Below are 16305 nucleotides of genomic sequence, written 5' to 3' on the forward strand. Positions count from 1 at the left end.
AGCTGCAGCAGCAGCAGGGGCCCCCTGGGCTAGGGTACTACCCGGGCCCCTATCAGCAGCAGCTGCAACAGGGGCCCTTGTTGAACTCTGGAGCGCCTTCCTGTCCGCAAGCAATGCGGGTGGAACTGCAGCAGCTCTTGAGTCCGGAGGATCGCCAAACTTTGCAACAAATTGCCGCGAGAGCGAGAGCATCTGCCGTCGCTGCTTCTCTAGGCTTAGGTGTCTTTGCTATGAACGCACTCAAGAAAAGGAGTATGCTGTTGGCACTCACGGCCCTTCGTGGCCTTCTATGGAGATGTCTCGAGAGCAGGGTGCTGTGATTTGCGTAGCAAGCAGCACAAACATCACTATTTCCACATATATGTGCATATGTATGTATGTGCGAAGACACTTGTATGTATGCATGAATATGTGTCTATCTGCATATATGCATATGTATATCTATACATGTGTATACCTACATGTATGTATAAAGAGTACATATATATTCATGTATACTTACATGCATGCATGAATACGTATGAATATGTAGATGCATACGTTTGTATATCTACACACACACACACGTATGTATGCACACGTTTGAAAGGATCCTTTGGGGAGGAAAGTGCAGATCGAGAGAAGAGTGCAGATCGAGAGGAGAGTGCAGATCGAGAGGAGAGTGCAGATCGAGAGGAGAGTGCAGATCGAGAGAAGAGTGCAGATCGAGAGGGGCGGGAAAGCGCAGGGGTATCTTGTGCTGAGAAATCTCTTTGAGCGCCTGCGTGCTTGTGGCGCCTTGTTGTGCGCGGCTCCACATATATGTACACACCCACACTGTTATGCTATGTGCTCTTTTTCGCAGACTGGCGGTATCCCATACTGGGGGCCTCTGTTATTGGACTTACGGTGGGGCCCCCTCTAGGCTTCGCAGGCTACGTAAGCGAGAGCACACTGTGTTTATTGTGCAAGGCCTCTTTGGAGGCGGTGGATCTCTTCCGATTCGGGGGTGCTGCAGGGGCAGGAGCCGCTTCCGCATGCATTGTGCTGCGAATGCATGCGGCCTGCACGCCTACCGCGTGCTGCTCAAAGCCCCACAACCACCCTCTTCAAAGAAGCCGTGTCTGTACTCCTCTGCTCCTGCTGTTTTGCGAGGCCTCGTGCGGCCGCCTGTAGGAGGAGGCCCCCCCTTTGCACTTTTTGGATAGCGGTGTTAAGTTGCTTGTTTTGTGGTTTGCACTCTTGTGTACAGATGCTGTTCAACTATTCCAAAGTCCAGCAAATGGAAGCCAAATTTCGAGAGGCGCAGGCGATGTTTGAGGCCCGTCGGAGAGGCTTTCCTGGAGGCGTATGATGGATGCTGCTGCTGGTGTAGTGGGAGTCGTTCTGCCGTTGTTGTGCTGCTGTTTCGTGATTTTGTGTGCTGCGGTTTGGATGGCTCTCGCCACGGTTGCGTCTTTAGGGGTCTTGCTTTGCGATTGTTGTCGTTGCTGCGCGTGCATGCATGCAGTTTCCCGGCGGATTCGGGGGCCCCCCCTTCGCTGGGGGCCCTTCAGGGGTACCTTTGGGTTGGCGTGCTGATGACTCCGCTGCAGCGGGTGCAAATGCTGCCAGCTGGACTTCACCGGCTGCTCTCGACAGCGCACAGTCCCCGTCGCCTTCAGCTGATGAGCTGCTCAAGGAGTAAATCCAGCGGCAGCGTGTGCTGCTGCGGGGGAAGCGTGGGGAACCTCCTTGTTGCGGGGGAAGGAAGTTGCGGGGGCGTGGTGGCCGCTTGCTCTCAGCAATGCCACCTGCTAAAGAGAATAGCTGAGCTGCACTGGCAGCAGCTGCTGCATCGCGTACTGATTCGCGCACCGAACTATGCATTTGCACATGCGTAGTCGTCGTCACCTTCCCCCTCCAGCGAAGCCACAACAAGCAGCACCGACAGGAAGGCCGCGGAGTGCGAGCCGATATGTGCCTGTACATAATTCTTAAGGTCTAAAAATAAGCGTATATATATACATGTATGGATGGATACAAAAGATGAGTGACAAGGTTTCCTCAAATGTCGCATTTATCTGCCCTATTCGGTCCACCTTTGCTACGGAGAATTCCACGTGCTCGTGCTTAGGGAACGAGCAGGCTGCTCTCGTGGTGACATGCCGTCGGTTCTTAACTAGAAACAGGCCTGAAGTGCAAGGGGGCCTCATGGAGGCCCCTTTGCACTTCAGTAGCGAGCGAGCACCCTAGAGGAGTAGAGCAGCTGCTGGGGGCCAGCTGCAAATGCACACGACCCTTCTTTCCTCCAGGTTTTTTTTCCCTCTCCCCCCTTCGTGCTCCGCTTTTCTCTACGAGCGTAGTGAGGAGCGCCTGGGGGTGGTATGGTCTGTTTATGTGCGTGCCTAAAGCCGCTGCTACAGGGGAGAAAGGGGGGCCCCTCCGTCCCGGTTAGATAGCTAACTAACCCTAGAGAGAGACTTTCCTCGCGGCCGCACGGTGGAAGGCTGCAAAGCGAGAGGGAGAAAGCACATGCCTTCCCTCTCCTCCGTTGCAGATTAGCATCCACACAAGACTTGGGTAGCTATGGCGGGGAGTGCGGCCTGCTGGTCATTCTGCTGTTTGATGGATCGACTTAGAGTTTCCTTGTCTCGCTGGCTGGAAAGCCCGTCAAAGATGTTTTTTCCTGCACGCAAACAGAACGCAAGTTCAAGGAGCGATCCTTGCAACAAGCAGGCAGCAGCGCATCCTGCCGCAGAAACACGTGCGAGGGGAATACTGAGGCAGGCGTCAATAGGGAAGGCCAGTTCCCCGTTTGCACGTGACACCACCTGCACGATTCAAGGCTTTTTCTCGCACCCTTGCTACGAGCACTGCTCAAGCAGACACGAGTTTCTGAGCTAGAATGGCGAGTTCTGCAGTTGGAGAAGAAGATTGAAGGCCGGGGATCGATCCTCGGCCTTTATTCTTGCGGAGGGTGGCTTTGAGCGGTGCACGCAGAACCGAAACAGCGAGGCAAAACAAGGATTTCAGGCTGAGAGACGGTGCGTGTTGCGCATGCCTGTGAACTTCATGATGTGGTAGGCAAAGAAGCACATAGCACGTCGGAGGGGCCCCAGCTCCCGCCATGTTTCGAGAAAGAACTGGGGAGCTCCCGCAGCCTGTTTCTCTTGAAGCTCAGCAAGTTCCCACGCCACTGAGCCGCCTAAAACACCAATAGAGACTTCTAGGTTGCGGCGAGAAGAGAACCTAAATGCAAATTCGCAAACAAAAGCTCTCTTTCACTCTGAACCGTAACGCAATTGCATAGCGCAACACCTCGAAACAGAAGTGGAAAAGGCGAAACCTCCCGCGACACAGGCAGGCGAAGGCACCCCAATCACAACGACCCTAGTAGAGACCGCGAAACTTCCCTTGGCCTCCCTACCCCCTAAGCATTACAGCAACTCAAAAACTGGCTAAGCGCATGCGCATGCGCATTGCAACTGCAGCAGAAGTAGCACAAGCAGCAACTGCAGCAAAAGTAGCACAAGCAGCAACTGCAGCAGAAGTGGCAGAAGCCAGCAACTGCAGCAGAAGTAGTAGCAGCAGCACGAGCAGCAACTGCGGGAGCAGAAGTAGTAGCAGCACGAGCAGCAACTGCAGCAGCAGAAGTAGCAGCAGCCGCACGAGCAGCAACACAGCAGCAGAGGTAGCAGAAGCACGAGCAGCAGTAGAGCGGGGTCTTCTAGAAGCAGCAAAAGAGTGAGCGGAGGGAGAACTCGGAAACCGGCAGAAACACTACAGCGTAAGGCGTATGCAACGCCAAAACAGAGAGCCGCGAAGGAGGAAGGAGCCGTCTTGGAGGAAAGAGAAGGGGTTGTAAACTGTGATCTTCCTGCACAGTGGAGCTTATACCCTGCTATGCGAACCTGTCGAAATTGAAGGATCCAATGCAGGCCCACAGGCAATCTGCCACAAGGTTCTTTGCATGGTAATGCTTATCCCTGGTGAAATGGATCCTTAGCTCCCCCCTCAAGACCTCTGGCGTATTGCCGCCTCTTAAAAAGCGAAGCAGACGATACAGAGGGCGGGAGGACGGCACAGACGCATCTGCGCCGCTTCCTTCACAAGGATCTTCCGTTGTGAAGGAATGCACAAAAGGCTTCTTCGCTTGCTGCTGTTGTTGCTGCTGCTGCTGCTCTGACTGTCCCTCTCGCGGAAGCAGAGGCGGACGGCTGGTGAAGACGGTACGTGACTGCTGCAGTCGAGATAGAGCAGTCCAAGGGGGCAGCAAGCGTGCAAGGCCTCCTGCTGCTGGTGCCGTGTCTTGCTCGTGCTCTTGCTCCTGCTGCATCAGTTGCTGCTGCTGCATCTCTACAGTGGCTGCGGTATTCCTCAAAAGTAGCCAATCCTGCAACGGCCTGGATCTTTCTCTTGCAGCCTGCGAGAAAGTCACACAAAATAAAGTCCACCCCAAGAAGGAGTCCCCACAAAAAGAACCGTCCACAAAAAAAGCAGCTTTCTCCCTGCCGCTCTCTCACCTGCACTTGCGTGTTTATGCACGAAGCCACAGAATCGTGCCTACCCCTCCCCTGTACCCCCTTCCCGGATCTGCATCGCCAGCTCTCCTCCCTCCTTACCAGAAGCTTGTGAGCGAGGTAGGTGGTTGCTGGGAAGTCACACCACACGTCGCTATCGCCCGAGAGAAGCAGCAAAACGTCTGTGTGTCGGCTTCGAATCTGCTGGAGCAAGGCCCTCCGTAAGAATCCTGGAGGCATGAAGTAGGCCGTTCCCAAGTGCAAGGAGCGACTTGCCTGCAGGGTAGATCCCCACAGCAGCAGCAGCAGCAGGAGCAGCATGCAAGCACACCAGTCATCGTACCGCAGAGGCCACGGAGGAAAGAAAGGCAGCAGACCAGCTCGCAGCAGACGCTGCCACGGAGCAAAGAAGGGGCAGCAGGGCATTAAATGTTCAGCCGCAACACTCGACGCAGCCAAAGGGGGCTCACCGTTTGAATGGCCAGTTGCAAAGCCTCCTGAATGCATCGGCGATTCTTTAAGATGTCGCTTTCCAACACCTGAAGCGCAGAGCCTACACCCGCAAGGGGAACACTAGGGGGCCTGTCGAGATGCTGCGTGCGTAATAAAAGTGGCTGCTGCAAAAAGCCAATTCAGCAGGAGGCCCTAAGCGGCAAAAAGAGCAGCAACAACGCCAACAGTGGCATGCGAGGAGGGCATCGCTTGCCTGAACAATGCAGCCCTGCTGATTCGGAGATTTAACGCAGCCGCAGCACCATAGAGGGTCCGCCTGTGCAGCCACGCCACAGCACGCATGCATGCACGCATGCATGCATGCAGCAACACCACACCACGGCACGCATGCATGCATGCATGCACCAATGCGCACGTCTTGAAAGGCAGAATTGAACGAGCGGGGGGCCGTGTTGTCCTGTACGGCAGGCAGGGCGGCACCTAAAGCTTCCAGAGAGAGTAAAACGAAATGTGAGAACGCTCGACACGCACACAAAAACCGCCAGCGAGCGTGTATGCGAAGGGCTGGCTACGCATCCAACGCTATGCCGCGAGCATTTTTCACATGGGAACAATTAAGCACGCAAAAACGGCATGAAGCAGGGGCCTCTGCAAACTTTTCCAGGACGGCCTCTTCGCCTCGGTGAAAGCAAAGCCCTAATACACACCCTCTTGACTGACCTGCTGCAGTTGTTGAAGCGCCTCGGCAGCAAGCGACTCCGCTTGTGCCGCATGCAACGACTGATGAAACACAAGCCCCAAGTCTGTTGCTGCAGGGCCGCACAGCCGCACATGCAAATCCTGAAAATGACCAGTTCCCCCCACAGAGGGGCCTGCACCACAAGACACATACACCCGAAGCCATACGTGACTCGGGATGCTTGCTTAACCTTTTCTCCCCATGAACGCATACAGATGCTACTGGCGCATGCGGGTCGCAGCGGTATGATCGACAGCAACACAGTGCAGCAGCGACACAGCTCGTAGCAGCAACAAGATGCAGCTTACAAGATGCAGCATCATGATGCAGCAACACGATGCAGCTTACAAGATGCAGCTCACAAGATGCAGCAACAAGATGCAGCAACAAGATGCAGTAACAAGATGCAGCAACAAGATGCAGTAACAAGATGCAGCAACAAGATGCAGCAACAGCATGCAGCACCAGCAGCTTCCAGCAACAGCAGGATCACCTCAATCCCCCCCCAAGCAAATCCCCCCTTTTCCCCCCTTCCCACACCCCTTTCCATGGCTAAGTGGCAGCGGACCAGTCGTGTCTACGGAGATATTAAAGGAGCCTACAAAGGCCTCCTTGCCATCCACCACCAGCGTCTTGCGGTGATCTCGCAAAGCAAGGGGCCCCACTTTCGCTGCATGCAGTGACCCTTGGCGCTTTGCTGCCTCTGCCAGGGGGGGTGTCGTTGCCTCTGCTGCTGGAGCATAGAAAGCGGCAGGAAGAGGCGGATTAAATATTGTCACGTGCACTCCAGACTTGACCAATTCGGAGATCCAATTCGACGGAAATCCGAAGCTCCCAACCTGCACAAACACGTGTGCGCCAAACACACACTCTCCAAGGCTTCCTTCGCGGCAGCAGAAGGGTGCAAAAAACTCCCGCAGTAGGACATGCAAAGAGTCATACACGCATCCGCAAGCGCAACAGAAACAGCAACAGCGTCAAATTTTCGCCGATCTCAGACTTTCTGCTTTTTAGCGGCCTAGTGCTTCGAGGAAGGCCTCGTCATCGATTCTCAGTGTGCAGTAAAGGGGCTTCGAGGATCAGAACGGGAAAGGTGTGTATGTACACCGTCAATGAGAAGGATGACCAGGCAGCCCCTTGCAGCTGCTGCTTTTAGCGCTTCCTTCACCGCAGCTGCCGCTTGAGACGCATCGAAAATGTAACTCTCAAGGAATACGAAGCGCTCTGCGGAGGCGATCGAGTCCAGCATAGCACGCAACGTTGCATCCCCTACAGCAAACGCAGCCAACACCCCAAAGCAGCAGCGGCAACAGAATCCTTAAGAAGAATGCGACCAATAGGACTGCACTTCCCGCTTAAAAACGTTCGGCAGGTGAGGCTCCCCAGGCAGAATACACCCTCACTCCCACCCCAAAAGACACAATTCAGCAGCAGCAGAAGTGTCTGCCAGCTACCATTGCTGTAGACTTTGATGAAATTTGCGCATGTCAATTTGCCGTGTGCCTCGACTGAAGACAGAAAGCCGCTCCATCGCTTTTCCTAAAAGATCCATTTTCACACGCAGACTGCCGCCACGCGAAGAGCATATACATACATACCGCATGTATGTATATATACATATATATATACATACACATACACATACACGTAAATAAACATGCGCATACACACACACATATATATATATACATACCTATGCATATACGTACATCCATATGCACGTTCATACATACACATACATACAAATGACCGCATGAACACATGCATGCCAATCGCATCGAAATGCAAAGTGTGGCCGTTTTTGTTGTGTGTTCAGTCCGTGCTTAAGAATTCGTGACCTACCAGGCGCCCATAGTCCATGAACGGGGTAGCGATGCCCTTTGCTTCAGCCTTCTGCTTTTGGAGCATCTCAAGCCTCCGTACAGCCTGGTGCAAGATGCTCTGCATGTCCTCTCTGCTGCATCGCCCTAGTTGTTGCTGTTTTTGTTGCTGCTGGCGCTGCCTCTGATTCGGCTGCTTCGAGCCACTGTACCCCCAAAACCATCGCTTCAGGATTGTGCTGCGGCTCTTGCATGCGGTGTTATCGGCACTAATGCGAGAGCAGGAAACACTCTGGACAGTGGTGGCGGTGGTAGATGCAGTTCCGCAGCTGCTCATGCTGCTCATGCTGCTCATGCTGCTCATGCTGCTGCTGCTGCGACCGCAGACGTAGCATTTCCTGTATACAGCGCCATCTGGGCTGGCTACTTTTGAAGCTGTCGCGGCAGCAGCCGCTGCTGCCGCTGCAGGGGCACTTGGAACGAGTGAATGCAGCAGGACCATGGTGCCTTCCCTGTCGATGCTCTACTCGAGGAGGACGTAAATCCTCATGGCAGAGCATGCAGAGAGACAAAACCTACGCTGCGTGTATTAGAGACCAAGCTCGACCAAATTTGACGCCTGTAATTTGGTAATTTAAGGGTGGCGTGCGGGCAGAGCGAAGGCGGCTGGAGTGCTGAAGGGGCCCACTGCGCCTTAGCTTCCTTGCCTCGCTCTCTCTCTCTCTCACTCTCTCTCTAGATGCAAAAAGCCTTCAAATTCAAGTCAACGGCACGCAAAACACAAACCGTTTCCGATATTTCGCAGACACAGCGCCTCCCAATCACATACGGTGGAAGGACTGGATACCCCGAGAGGGGCCCTAGTACCAACCCTTCTCTCTAGAACGAAACCCCTCTGCGAGCAGTGTGCAACGCAGGAAGCTCGGGGGCAGGATCTATGCCCGACTAAACATAAGATGTCGCCATATCTCCTCAATTTGTGCCGCCAATTCAGCGAAAGAATAAGAAAGAGCGGTGTTTGAAGCGTCAAAACACTTCCACGATTTGGCACTCTTGAGCTGGCTGGTGCTCGTAGTCCAATAATCTCTTGCTTCCAAATCGGTTTGGAGGGATCTACTCTGCCACCTCTTAGCACACTCCCAAAACTACCCCCTATTCCCTTAAAATAGCCCCCTCTTCATCTAACACGCCCCTCGCACGACCCCCGCAACCACGGGGCATCAAGTACAGTAGCTTGCGTTTCTTGCACCCACACGCCGTTTCGAAAATACGGCCTGCAGTCATGCCAAAATTCTCAAAAAACGCGGGAACAAAATGTTACACCAAGGGACGCAACCTTTCTAAACCCCTCAGTGCTGCAAAAAAGCGTGCGGAGGGAAAGCCATCCCTCCGACAACGCGCCTTCGGAGGTCGTTAGACTCTGTCGTTATTCAACGATGCGTAAGTCTTCAAACTTACTCTCGGTACCGTAGATTGCCTGCACGACACAGGCACAGGCACAGCGCTTCTGGACTCTCCTCGAAATTCCAGACACTATCGAGGAGACACTGAGACGTCTACAGATGCTCCAGGGAGGGAATTTTGTACTCTGGCTTTGGTGTAGACCCGTTGCAGGGCCGCACAGTATCGCTGCCGAAGCTGCACACAAACCCAAGCAATTCTCAGAAACCTTGTACATCGTCGAGTACAGCACCCAGCAAATCCCACTGGGAAAATCACTTTTTCAAGCGAAACTCCACATCCAGAGCCCACAGCTAGCTGAAGATCAAGGCTGCCCTCGCAACGCGCCTCTCCCCAGCTGCACATCACACACGCCGAGATATATAAACCCAATTAGCGAACCTCCTCAATGTCCTCCTGAGTTGGATGGGGAATGCGGCGACAGGGAACGGGGTTCCCAATGAGCTCGACAATCTTGACGCGTCTAGGCATCGTCACTTGCAACACGCCGCGCCCTAAAGCAAGGCCAGACGTACATACACCTCAGCCCCCTTCGTCGCTTCTCCCAGCGTCCCACCTCGTATCCTACAATCCGTGCAAACGCGTGAAGCGACTGAAGGGTCACAGGGGTGTTTAGGGGGTGCATGAGCACACCGTAGCAAGGCGGCAACGAAAAGCCAAAGAGCCCCATTGTCTTGCGTGAGATAAAAGTCAGAAAGCAACTCAACATCCCTTCCGTCAGCCTCTCGTACATGTCGTTCTCCCCTAGGGAATAGACCTGAGCACACGGACTCTGTAACACGCACCCCACGTACTTTGAAGAACGCAGGGTGTGCCTCCGTCTTCTCCCCAGGAGGTGCTGCGCCGGGAGTAAGTGCCGGAGCGACTTGAAAAGATTCGAAAGGCCAGTTTTCAAGGGCCTTTTGTGCCTGCTGGCACTTGAGGCGTTCGACGACTTTGTCAGAACGCACGTGGACCCCGAAAGAGAGCTGCTTATTGCGAAGGGGAATTCGCTCAACGGGGGAAAGCGGAGAGGAAGGCAAACTACTGCTAATTCAGGGAGCACTATTACGGGTATCAGCCAAGAGCCCGTCTGAAGGGCAATCTCGAAAAACCCCTTGCGGCGATGAAGCACCAAGTCGTTCAAGCGGGGGCCCCCCAGAAACGCCTCCTTAGCCCCCCCAACCACTACCAAGACCGCACGCCCAGGGCCCCTGTACGCAACATAGGCACCGCGAAGAAACTGGGAAGCATGCATGCGCCACTCCCCAAGGGTATTTTTGCCGCATGGCCGTAGCGTTGAAACGCGAAGAAAGCAGCTCTCAACAGCAGGTTTTTGCCCAGCATCTCGTTCCTAGCCTTAACCGTCGACCTACCCCGACAAGAAAGTCTTGATGCTCTTCCTGCTGCAAGAAATGAAGCCAACTGCCTGCAGCAAGTGGCCCCAGAAGGGGAGTCGCATGTTTATCGAGAGTGTCGTCAGACGGATATTCAACCCTGTGCCAAAGATCACAAACGTGCAACGGGAGAAAACGCCCGTACGCAGCCTTCCACACCCCAAAAACGTGGCAGTAAGCTAAACCTGCAAGAGCAGCAGCAACAACAAACAACAACCAACAACAAACAGCAAAAGCGAACAACAACAACCAACAACAAACAGCAACAGCGAATAACAAACAACCAACAACAACCAGCAACAGCGAATAACAAACAACCAACAACAACCAACAACAAAGCGCAACAGCGAACAACAAACAACAACAACAAACAGCAACAACAAACAGCAAGAGCGAATAACAAACAGCCAACAACAACCAACAACAAAGCGCAACAGCGAACAACAAACAACAACAACAAACAGCAACAACAAACAGCAACAGCAAACAACAACAACCAACAACAAAGCGCAACGGCGAACAACAACAACAAAAGCAGCAGGATAAGGAGCAGGAGGAGGCTACTTATGATGAACGACAGACCTGGCAGCACACGGCGGATGTCTAGCCACTCCCAGTCGCTTCTGACTCCCCAAGCCAGCGTACAGGACATGCTTAGCACGCCATGCTGCATTCGCAAGCACGCCGTATGAACACGTCCACCATGAGTGTATACTGTCTTCTGTTGACGCTGGGGAGCAGCAGTCTTGGTCGTGGCATTTCCCCCTCCCTCTGACTCGTTTTGCTAGATCGAAAAACAGGTTCTAAATGAGAGCGGAGCTGGCAGCAGCTTCCCCTCCCCCCTTTTACCCTTACTGAGATATAAAGCACAGACACTTACGGGGTGGAAGCCGATGAGGTAAGACTTGTCAGCGGGGTACAAGGTGTCGGAGCTTGAGGATTCACCAAGGACAGAAATAGGGAAATACTCGGCAGCCTCACGCCACAGCCGGCACCCACGAACCTGAGGCACCCCATGGAGGAAACAAATAAAAGGCGAACACGACCTGCCCTTGGTCTTGAGAAAGTGGAAAAACGCCAGTGTGAAAGGACTGACTGCTGCGGCTGCAATCGCAAGACGTGAAGCAGCAGCAGCAGCAGCAGTAGCAGCAGCAGCAGTAGCAGCAGCAGCAGTAGCAGCAGTAGCAGCAGCAGCAGTAGCGGCGTTCCATGTGCCTCTGTGTGCCCCTCCCCGTCCTCCGCGCCTCTAATAGCAAGCCCACTTATTCCCGTCAACATGGCAGCCACCTCATTGAGTTGCTTGCGCATGCCTACCCGATCAGAGGGGAGGCTCAAGAGGTTCCCCAGCCCCTCGGATGCAACGCAGCAGACTGCTGCATACACCCCGTAGGCGCCAAGAAAAGCGTCGGTAATGCGCAAGTGCTCGTCTTGCTGCTGCAGCAGCTGCAGAACCCGCAGCACCAGTTGCTGCAGCAAGAAAATATTGAGCAGCCACATGGCAGGCAGCATGAAAGATACGATCCTCAAGGCCAGGTAGGTTCTCGCGCGCGCCAGCAAAGATCTGTCTCTCTTCCAGCGGCCTGGGGAGTCGCGAGTGGCTGTAGTGGAGCTGCTATGTTTTCCCTTTTGGATGACTGCGCGTCTCCTCGTGCCTCTGCTGGCAGTGCTGATGCTGCTGCACGAGTCGTGTTCAGCAGCAGCAGCAGCAGCAGCACTCGGCCCGTCCCTGCTGCTGTTGCTGGTGTACGCTTCCTCCATCTCGTTCCCGCTGTCGTCCTCCTCGTTGTCTATACAGAGGGGTGAGGAAGCTTCATCCCAACACGGCGAGCACCAGATGGTCTTGTGACTGCTACAGCACAGGAAGATGCAGTTTAGCACAAGCAGCGGCAGAGCCAAAGACCACCACAGAAAGTGCACAAAAGCCACTAACACCATTGCTGCTGCGTGAAGTAGGGGGCTGGCTGGCCGCTGTATTGCTGAAGGGGTGCTGCTGCTCCAGTGGTGTTTCCTGCGGTTGCATTTGCTGCTTTTTCGCGCGGCTGGGTGTGCTGCTTGAGAGGCTTTTTTGTTGTTTTGCTGTTTGCTAATTAAATGTGTGCTCCGGGGGGAGGTTGTGCCTGCGCTGCATGCTCGAAAGAAGAATTCTTGGGGAGATGTAGGGGGCTAGTCCTGAGGCTGTTTTGCCTCTGCTGGCTTCGAGGAAGTGTCGTGGAACGATCCGCTGCTGTATGCGGGGGCAGCAACGCCGCTAAGAAATCAGGGACGGTATCACGAGCCAGCAAAGTTCGCTTCCTTTCTCGTGCCTGCACACCTGCTCTGGTTCCTTCTTCTTTTTGCGTTGCAACCTTCCCCTGATGTTCAGGTTGGCTCGGCTGAAGCGGAAGCAGCCCTCGTCGATCTGTTGCACGCAGTTTCAGCAGCGTGCAGAAAGCAAGGGTCTTGGTGCGCTTAAACGGTTTGGCTTGTTGTGCAAAGCAGAGGCTCTAGTAGAGATACACCCTCGGGAGATCGCTTGCTGGTCTTCGCGGAAGAACGGGAAGCGAGGGCTGAAGATTCATGCTTGCGAACGGCCCCCCTTCGGCAGCGAGGTCACACAAACAGCCTGCCCTGCTGTTTTCCCTAAGCCTGCGGAACCTTTCCTTTTAGGTAAGGGTTCGCAAGAATGTGTGTGTTGCAGCCGAATAAGCGCTTGGAAGAAGGCAGAGTTGTTCGTGCAGCCTTCCACGGCAGCAGCAGGCGAAAGCCTTTGACGCGCTTGCAGCCCGTCCTGCCCGGGGATGAGCCTAGTACTATGCCTTGCCTGCCAGCCCTTGAAGTCCACGGTAAATCCCCGTCTCAGCCTATATCTTGTATTTTATTTTGCGAATTGCGTGGCTAAGCAGTGCGCGATTGGCGGAAAGGCGTCCAAAAAGACGCCAAACTGTGGGGCCTCTCGAAAAGAGAGCAGCAGCAGAGGCTCTCCACGGACTGTGAGCCACAAGGATACAGAGGGGAGCGCTCGCACAGTGCAGTTCCTCCCCCCCGGATTATGTTTTGGCCGCAGTTTTCCGTCTAGATTCCCGTGAAAATGTGCGATAAAGGCTGACAGGAAGGCGAGCTGCGGTTCTAGAGGTAGAGTGGTGGAGGGCACTTGCGTAAGCCTGCTGGGATGCGTTCCACCAGCCGCATGCACTTCGCTTGCCCCCGCAGCCTAAAAAATGGTTGTATCCAGGTTTCATGCACTGCACTACCTGACCGGAGGTAACACGCGCCGAAGGACTGCAGTTTTCTTGCAGGGACTGATGGGGAGGACTGGTCCGCACTGCGCCGCTCGCTCCCCCCTAAGATCATCCTTTTACACGAACGATCATCTCCGCCGCGACCTCTCCAAAGCTCCAAGCAAGGCTCTTCCGTGTATGCTGCACATAAACTCCACTCTCCCTGCGGCCCAAGGGCTTGGCGCAGGCCTGAGCGCGAGGCAGCAAACCGATACAGAAAGTGGCGATGCAGGGTGCAATGCCTTTGCTTCACTGGGAGCCTCCGTGCGGTGCCTGCACATTCTCATGCGTGGAGAAATTAGCGCATAGACGCTAAGCACAGGCTGTCTGAGCGTGGAAGAAGCCACAAGCTCGCTCCATGTCTACCCAGAATCGAGCCCAGCCAATCAAGCAGGCCATGTGTCGGGCCAAAAACTAGACACGCGCTTTCTTCTGCAGTCAATATTTTTTGAACAACACTCTTCAGCTTGCTATCAAGCGGGCAATGGATCTGAAGAAGCTTGTTTCCCTGCAGAGACCTGAGGCGGAGCGCTACAGTTCGTGGCACCGCGTTGCGTGATGCAGGTTTCCTCGCGTTTGCACACTGGCTGGCTGTTGATGGAGTGGGATGTCAGATTTCCCTGAAACCAATACCTGGCTTCGGCTGAGCTATCTGGAACTGCAGTAATCTGATTTCTTTATAGCATTCTAAAACCGCACCCACTGGCGAAATAAGTTGATGATGGCGCAACGCCTGTTGGCAAGGCGGCCAGTGGCTGCCCCTCAAAGTGCATTGAGCGCACTAGCTCCACAGCTGGGAGAAACGCATGATTGATCAACTGGCAGAATGTGTATGGATCCGTCGATGGGGCTATGCCTACCAGAAAAAATATGACGGTCGTCAGAATGAGGAAGTGCTCGACGATTTCATTCGCCCGTTGGCGAAGTATCTCGCTGTGTACCCGGAAAATGAAAGGAAAAAAAATGCTTCTAAAGTCATGTGTATTTAATTAAGAAGCACTTTATGGTGGTTCCATAACTGTAAAGAAAGTTGTCAGATTGCACGGCGTGTTACAGAAAAAGCTTTCATACACACTTTGACTCCTCGGTTTATCCCGAGATTAGCTCAAAAGCAAGTTTTGGAAGGGGTGTACAACCCAGAGAAAGCGAATCTATCAATATAGCGAAAAAATATGAAGCTGTAGCTCGCGAAAACCACAACGGAGAAGAATAGCTGCTTTATCAGCGGTTTGCCTGTACGGCCTATCCGAAGCGTTCCGTTAGGTGGTCGCAAGATGGCCAACAACTTAGCGATTTAAGAGCTGTCTGGTGGATATTGGACACATAATTGACGAGTTGAGGTTTCAGGAACAAATGAGCGCAGCTCTTAGATCTTTGGTTGCACAGTAAGTGACAAATCGTGATCCAGAGTCTTTGGATGCCGTGGCTGTGTCGACCAAGGCTGAGCCAGCTGTCTCAGCTTAATGAGAACAGGAATTCGAGAAAGATCTTACCCTCGTTAGCATTACTAGAGATCCCCCAAAGCACCTCTTCCTAATGTGGGAGCTTGTGTCGCATAATCCCTAACTGCAAGCGCATGCAAAAAGTTGAAATTGAACAACAGGACTCGATTCAGCTAAAACAGGATTTTTAAAAAACAAGGAAGGTATTCCATTTGCAAATTAAAGGATCTTCATCCAGGCTGCGACGCAGTGAAAGGGATTGCAGCCTATGGAGCCACAGTTGGGGGCCCGTCAAGGTTTTATGCTGCACTGATACAAGTTTACACATATGGGTCAAGAGCTGCAAGCAGTATTTAAAATGTGGATACGATTCGAAGTGGATGCATTCTTCCAGGTGAAACGCAGAAGTGCGATATGCCTGTTCCTTCGTCAGAGCAGTCCCTAATATTCAGATTTGCTGACGGGCGGTCGAAAGCAAGGACTGGTGAGCATACGGCAGATAAGCGATCTTTCAAGGCCGTCAACATTGTTCGTGACTATTTTGTTGGACCCGTGCACTGTTCCAGGACGTAATTCCAAACACAATGGAAGGCGCATGTAGCGTACCATCGAAGATCTCCACAGGGAGGCATTTAGATTCAGGCTCGATAAGGATTTGACGGAAACTTCCTGAGTGTTCCTCAAAACAGCTCGAATGTTTCCATGCCTGTGCCGCTCAGAGTTCCTGGCATGCGGTGGGTCCGGGACAGACGGGGTTTGTGCAGCTGCATGCTCTAATTGTTCGTAGCATACACAGCTAACTGTACGTGACACCTAGGGCGAATGTACACAATTTTGCGTTTTACGCATTGACATGGCAGCGATCTGCAGTAGGTTTACAAAAATATGCTAGCAGGTTGGCGCACCCATTACTAGTACCTAGTTGAACGTAACGTGTAGTGGCTGGTGAAAAGTGTGGCTTTTTTGCTCTAGGGTGTGTGTGGTTTCCGAACAATGCACCTACGGCTGCTGTAGCTGTTGGTACTGCACGCAGCAAACCCAAGTGCTTGTTGCGGAGCTAGTCCTCGGAACGTTTGCCTTTAATCGTCCTACCTCGAGAGGTCGTCGTGCTGAACTGTGCATCTCACCACGAACCTTGCAGCCCGCGAGATTCACTCACAGACAGCTGACAATGAACAGATCACCAGTAAAAAGGCGTCCAGGAAGGGGACGCGCTCTAGATTTGAAGGCGATAACAAGATAATCATGGTTCGTTAGCACTGCAAATGCAGCAGAG

At 53.4% G+C, this 16305-nt stretch overlaps 2 protein-coding genes across 2 annotated transcripts; both read right to left on the bottom strand.

The window, feature by feature from the left end:
- Positions 1-2519: 2519 nt before the first annotated feature.
- On the bottom strand, positions 2520-7995 carry LOC34618015. The gene is made up of 11 exons (XM_026334101.1): positions 7835-7995; positions 7516-7720; positions 7128-7212; positions 6779-6942; positions 6242-6512; positions 5655-5806; positions 4952-5020; positions 4584-4757; positions 3873-4384; positions 3023-3210; positions 2520-2647 (listed from the first exon to the last, which is right to left on the bottom strand). Exons 1-11 carry the CDS (start codon positions 7993-7995, stop codon positions 2520-2522), a joined length of 2109 nt encoding a protein of 702 aa, XP_026189886.1.
- A 924-nt stretch (positions 7996-8919) lies between these two features.
- Positions 8920-11638, bottom strand: LOC34618016 (diacylglycerol O-acyltransferase 2). Its single transcript, XM_026334102.1, has 8 exons — positions 11546-11638; positions 10913-11114; positions 10356-10430; positions 10006-10148; positions 9588-9711; positions 9336-9448; positions 9081-9131; positions 8920-8970 (listed from the first exon to the last, which is right to left on the bottom strand). The coding sequence occupies exons 1-8, from the start codon at positions 11636-11638 to the stop codon at positions 8920-8922; spliced, it is 852 nt and encodes a 283-aa protein (XP_026189887.1).
- Positions 11639-16305: the final 4667 nt, after the last annotated feature.

This window comes from Cyclospora cayetanensis, unplaced genomic scaffold (genome assembly GCF_002999335.1).
Source record: "Cyclospora cayetanensis isolate NF1_C8 unplaced genomic scaffold, CcayRef3 CcayRef3_contig_36, whole genome shotgun sequence".
In the NCBI taxonomy this organism is placed as follows: domain Eukaryota; phylum Apicomplexa; class Conoidasida; order Eucoccidiorida; family Eimeriidae; genus Cyclospora; species Cyclospora cayetanensis.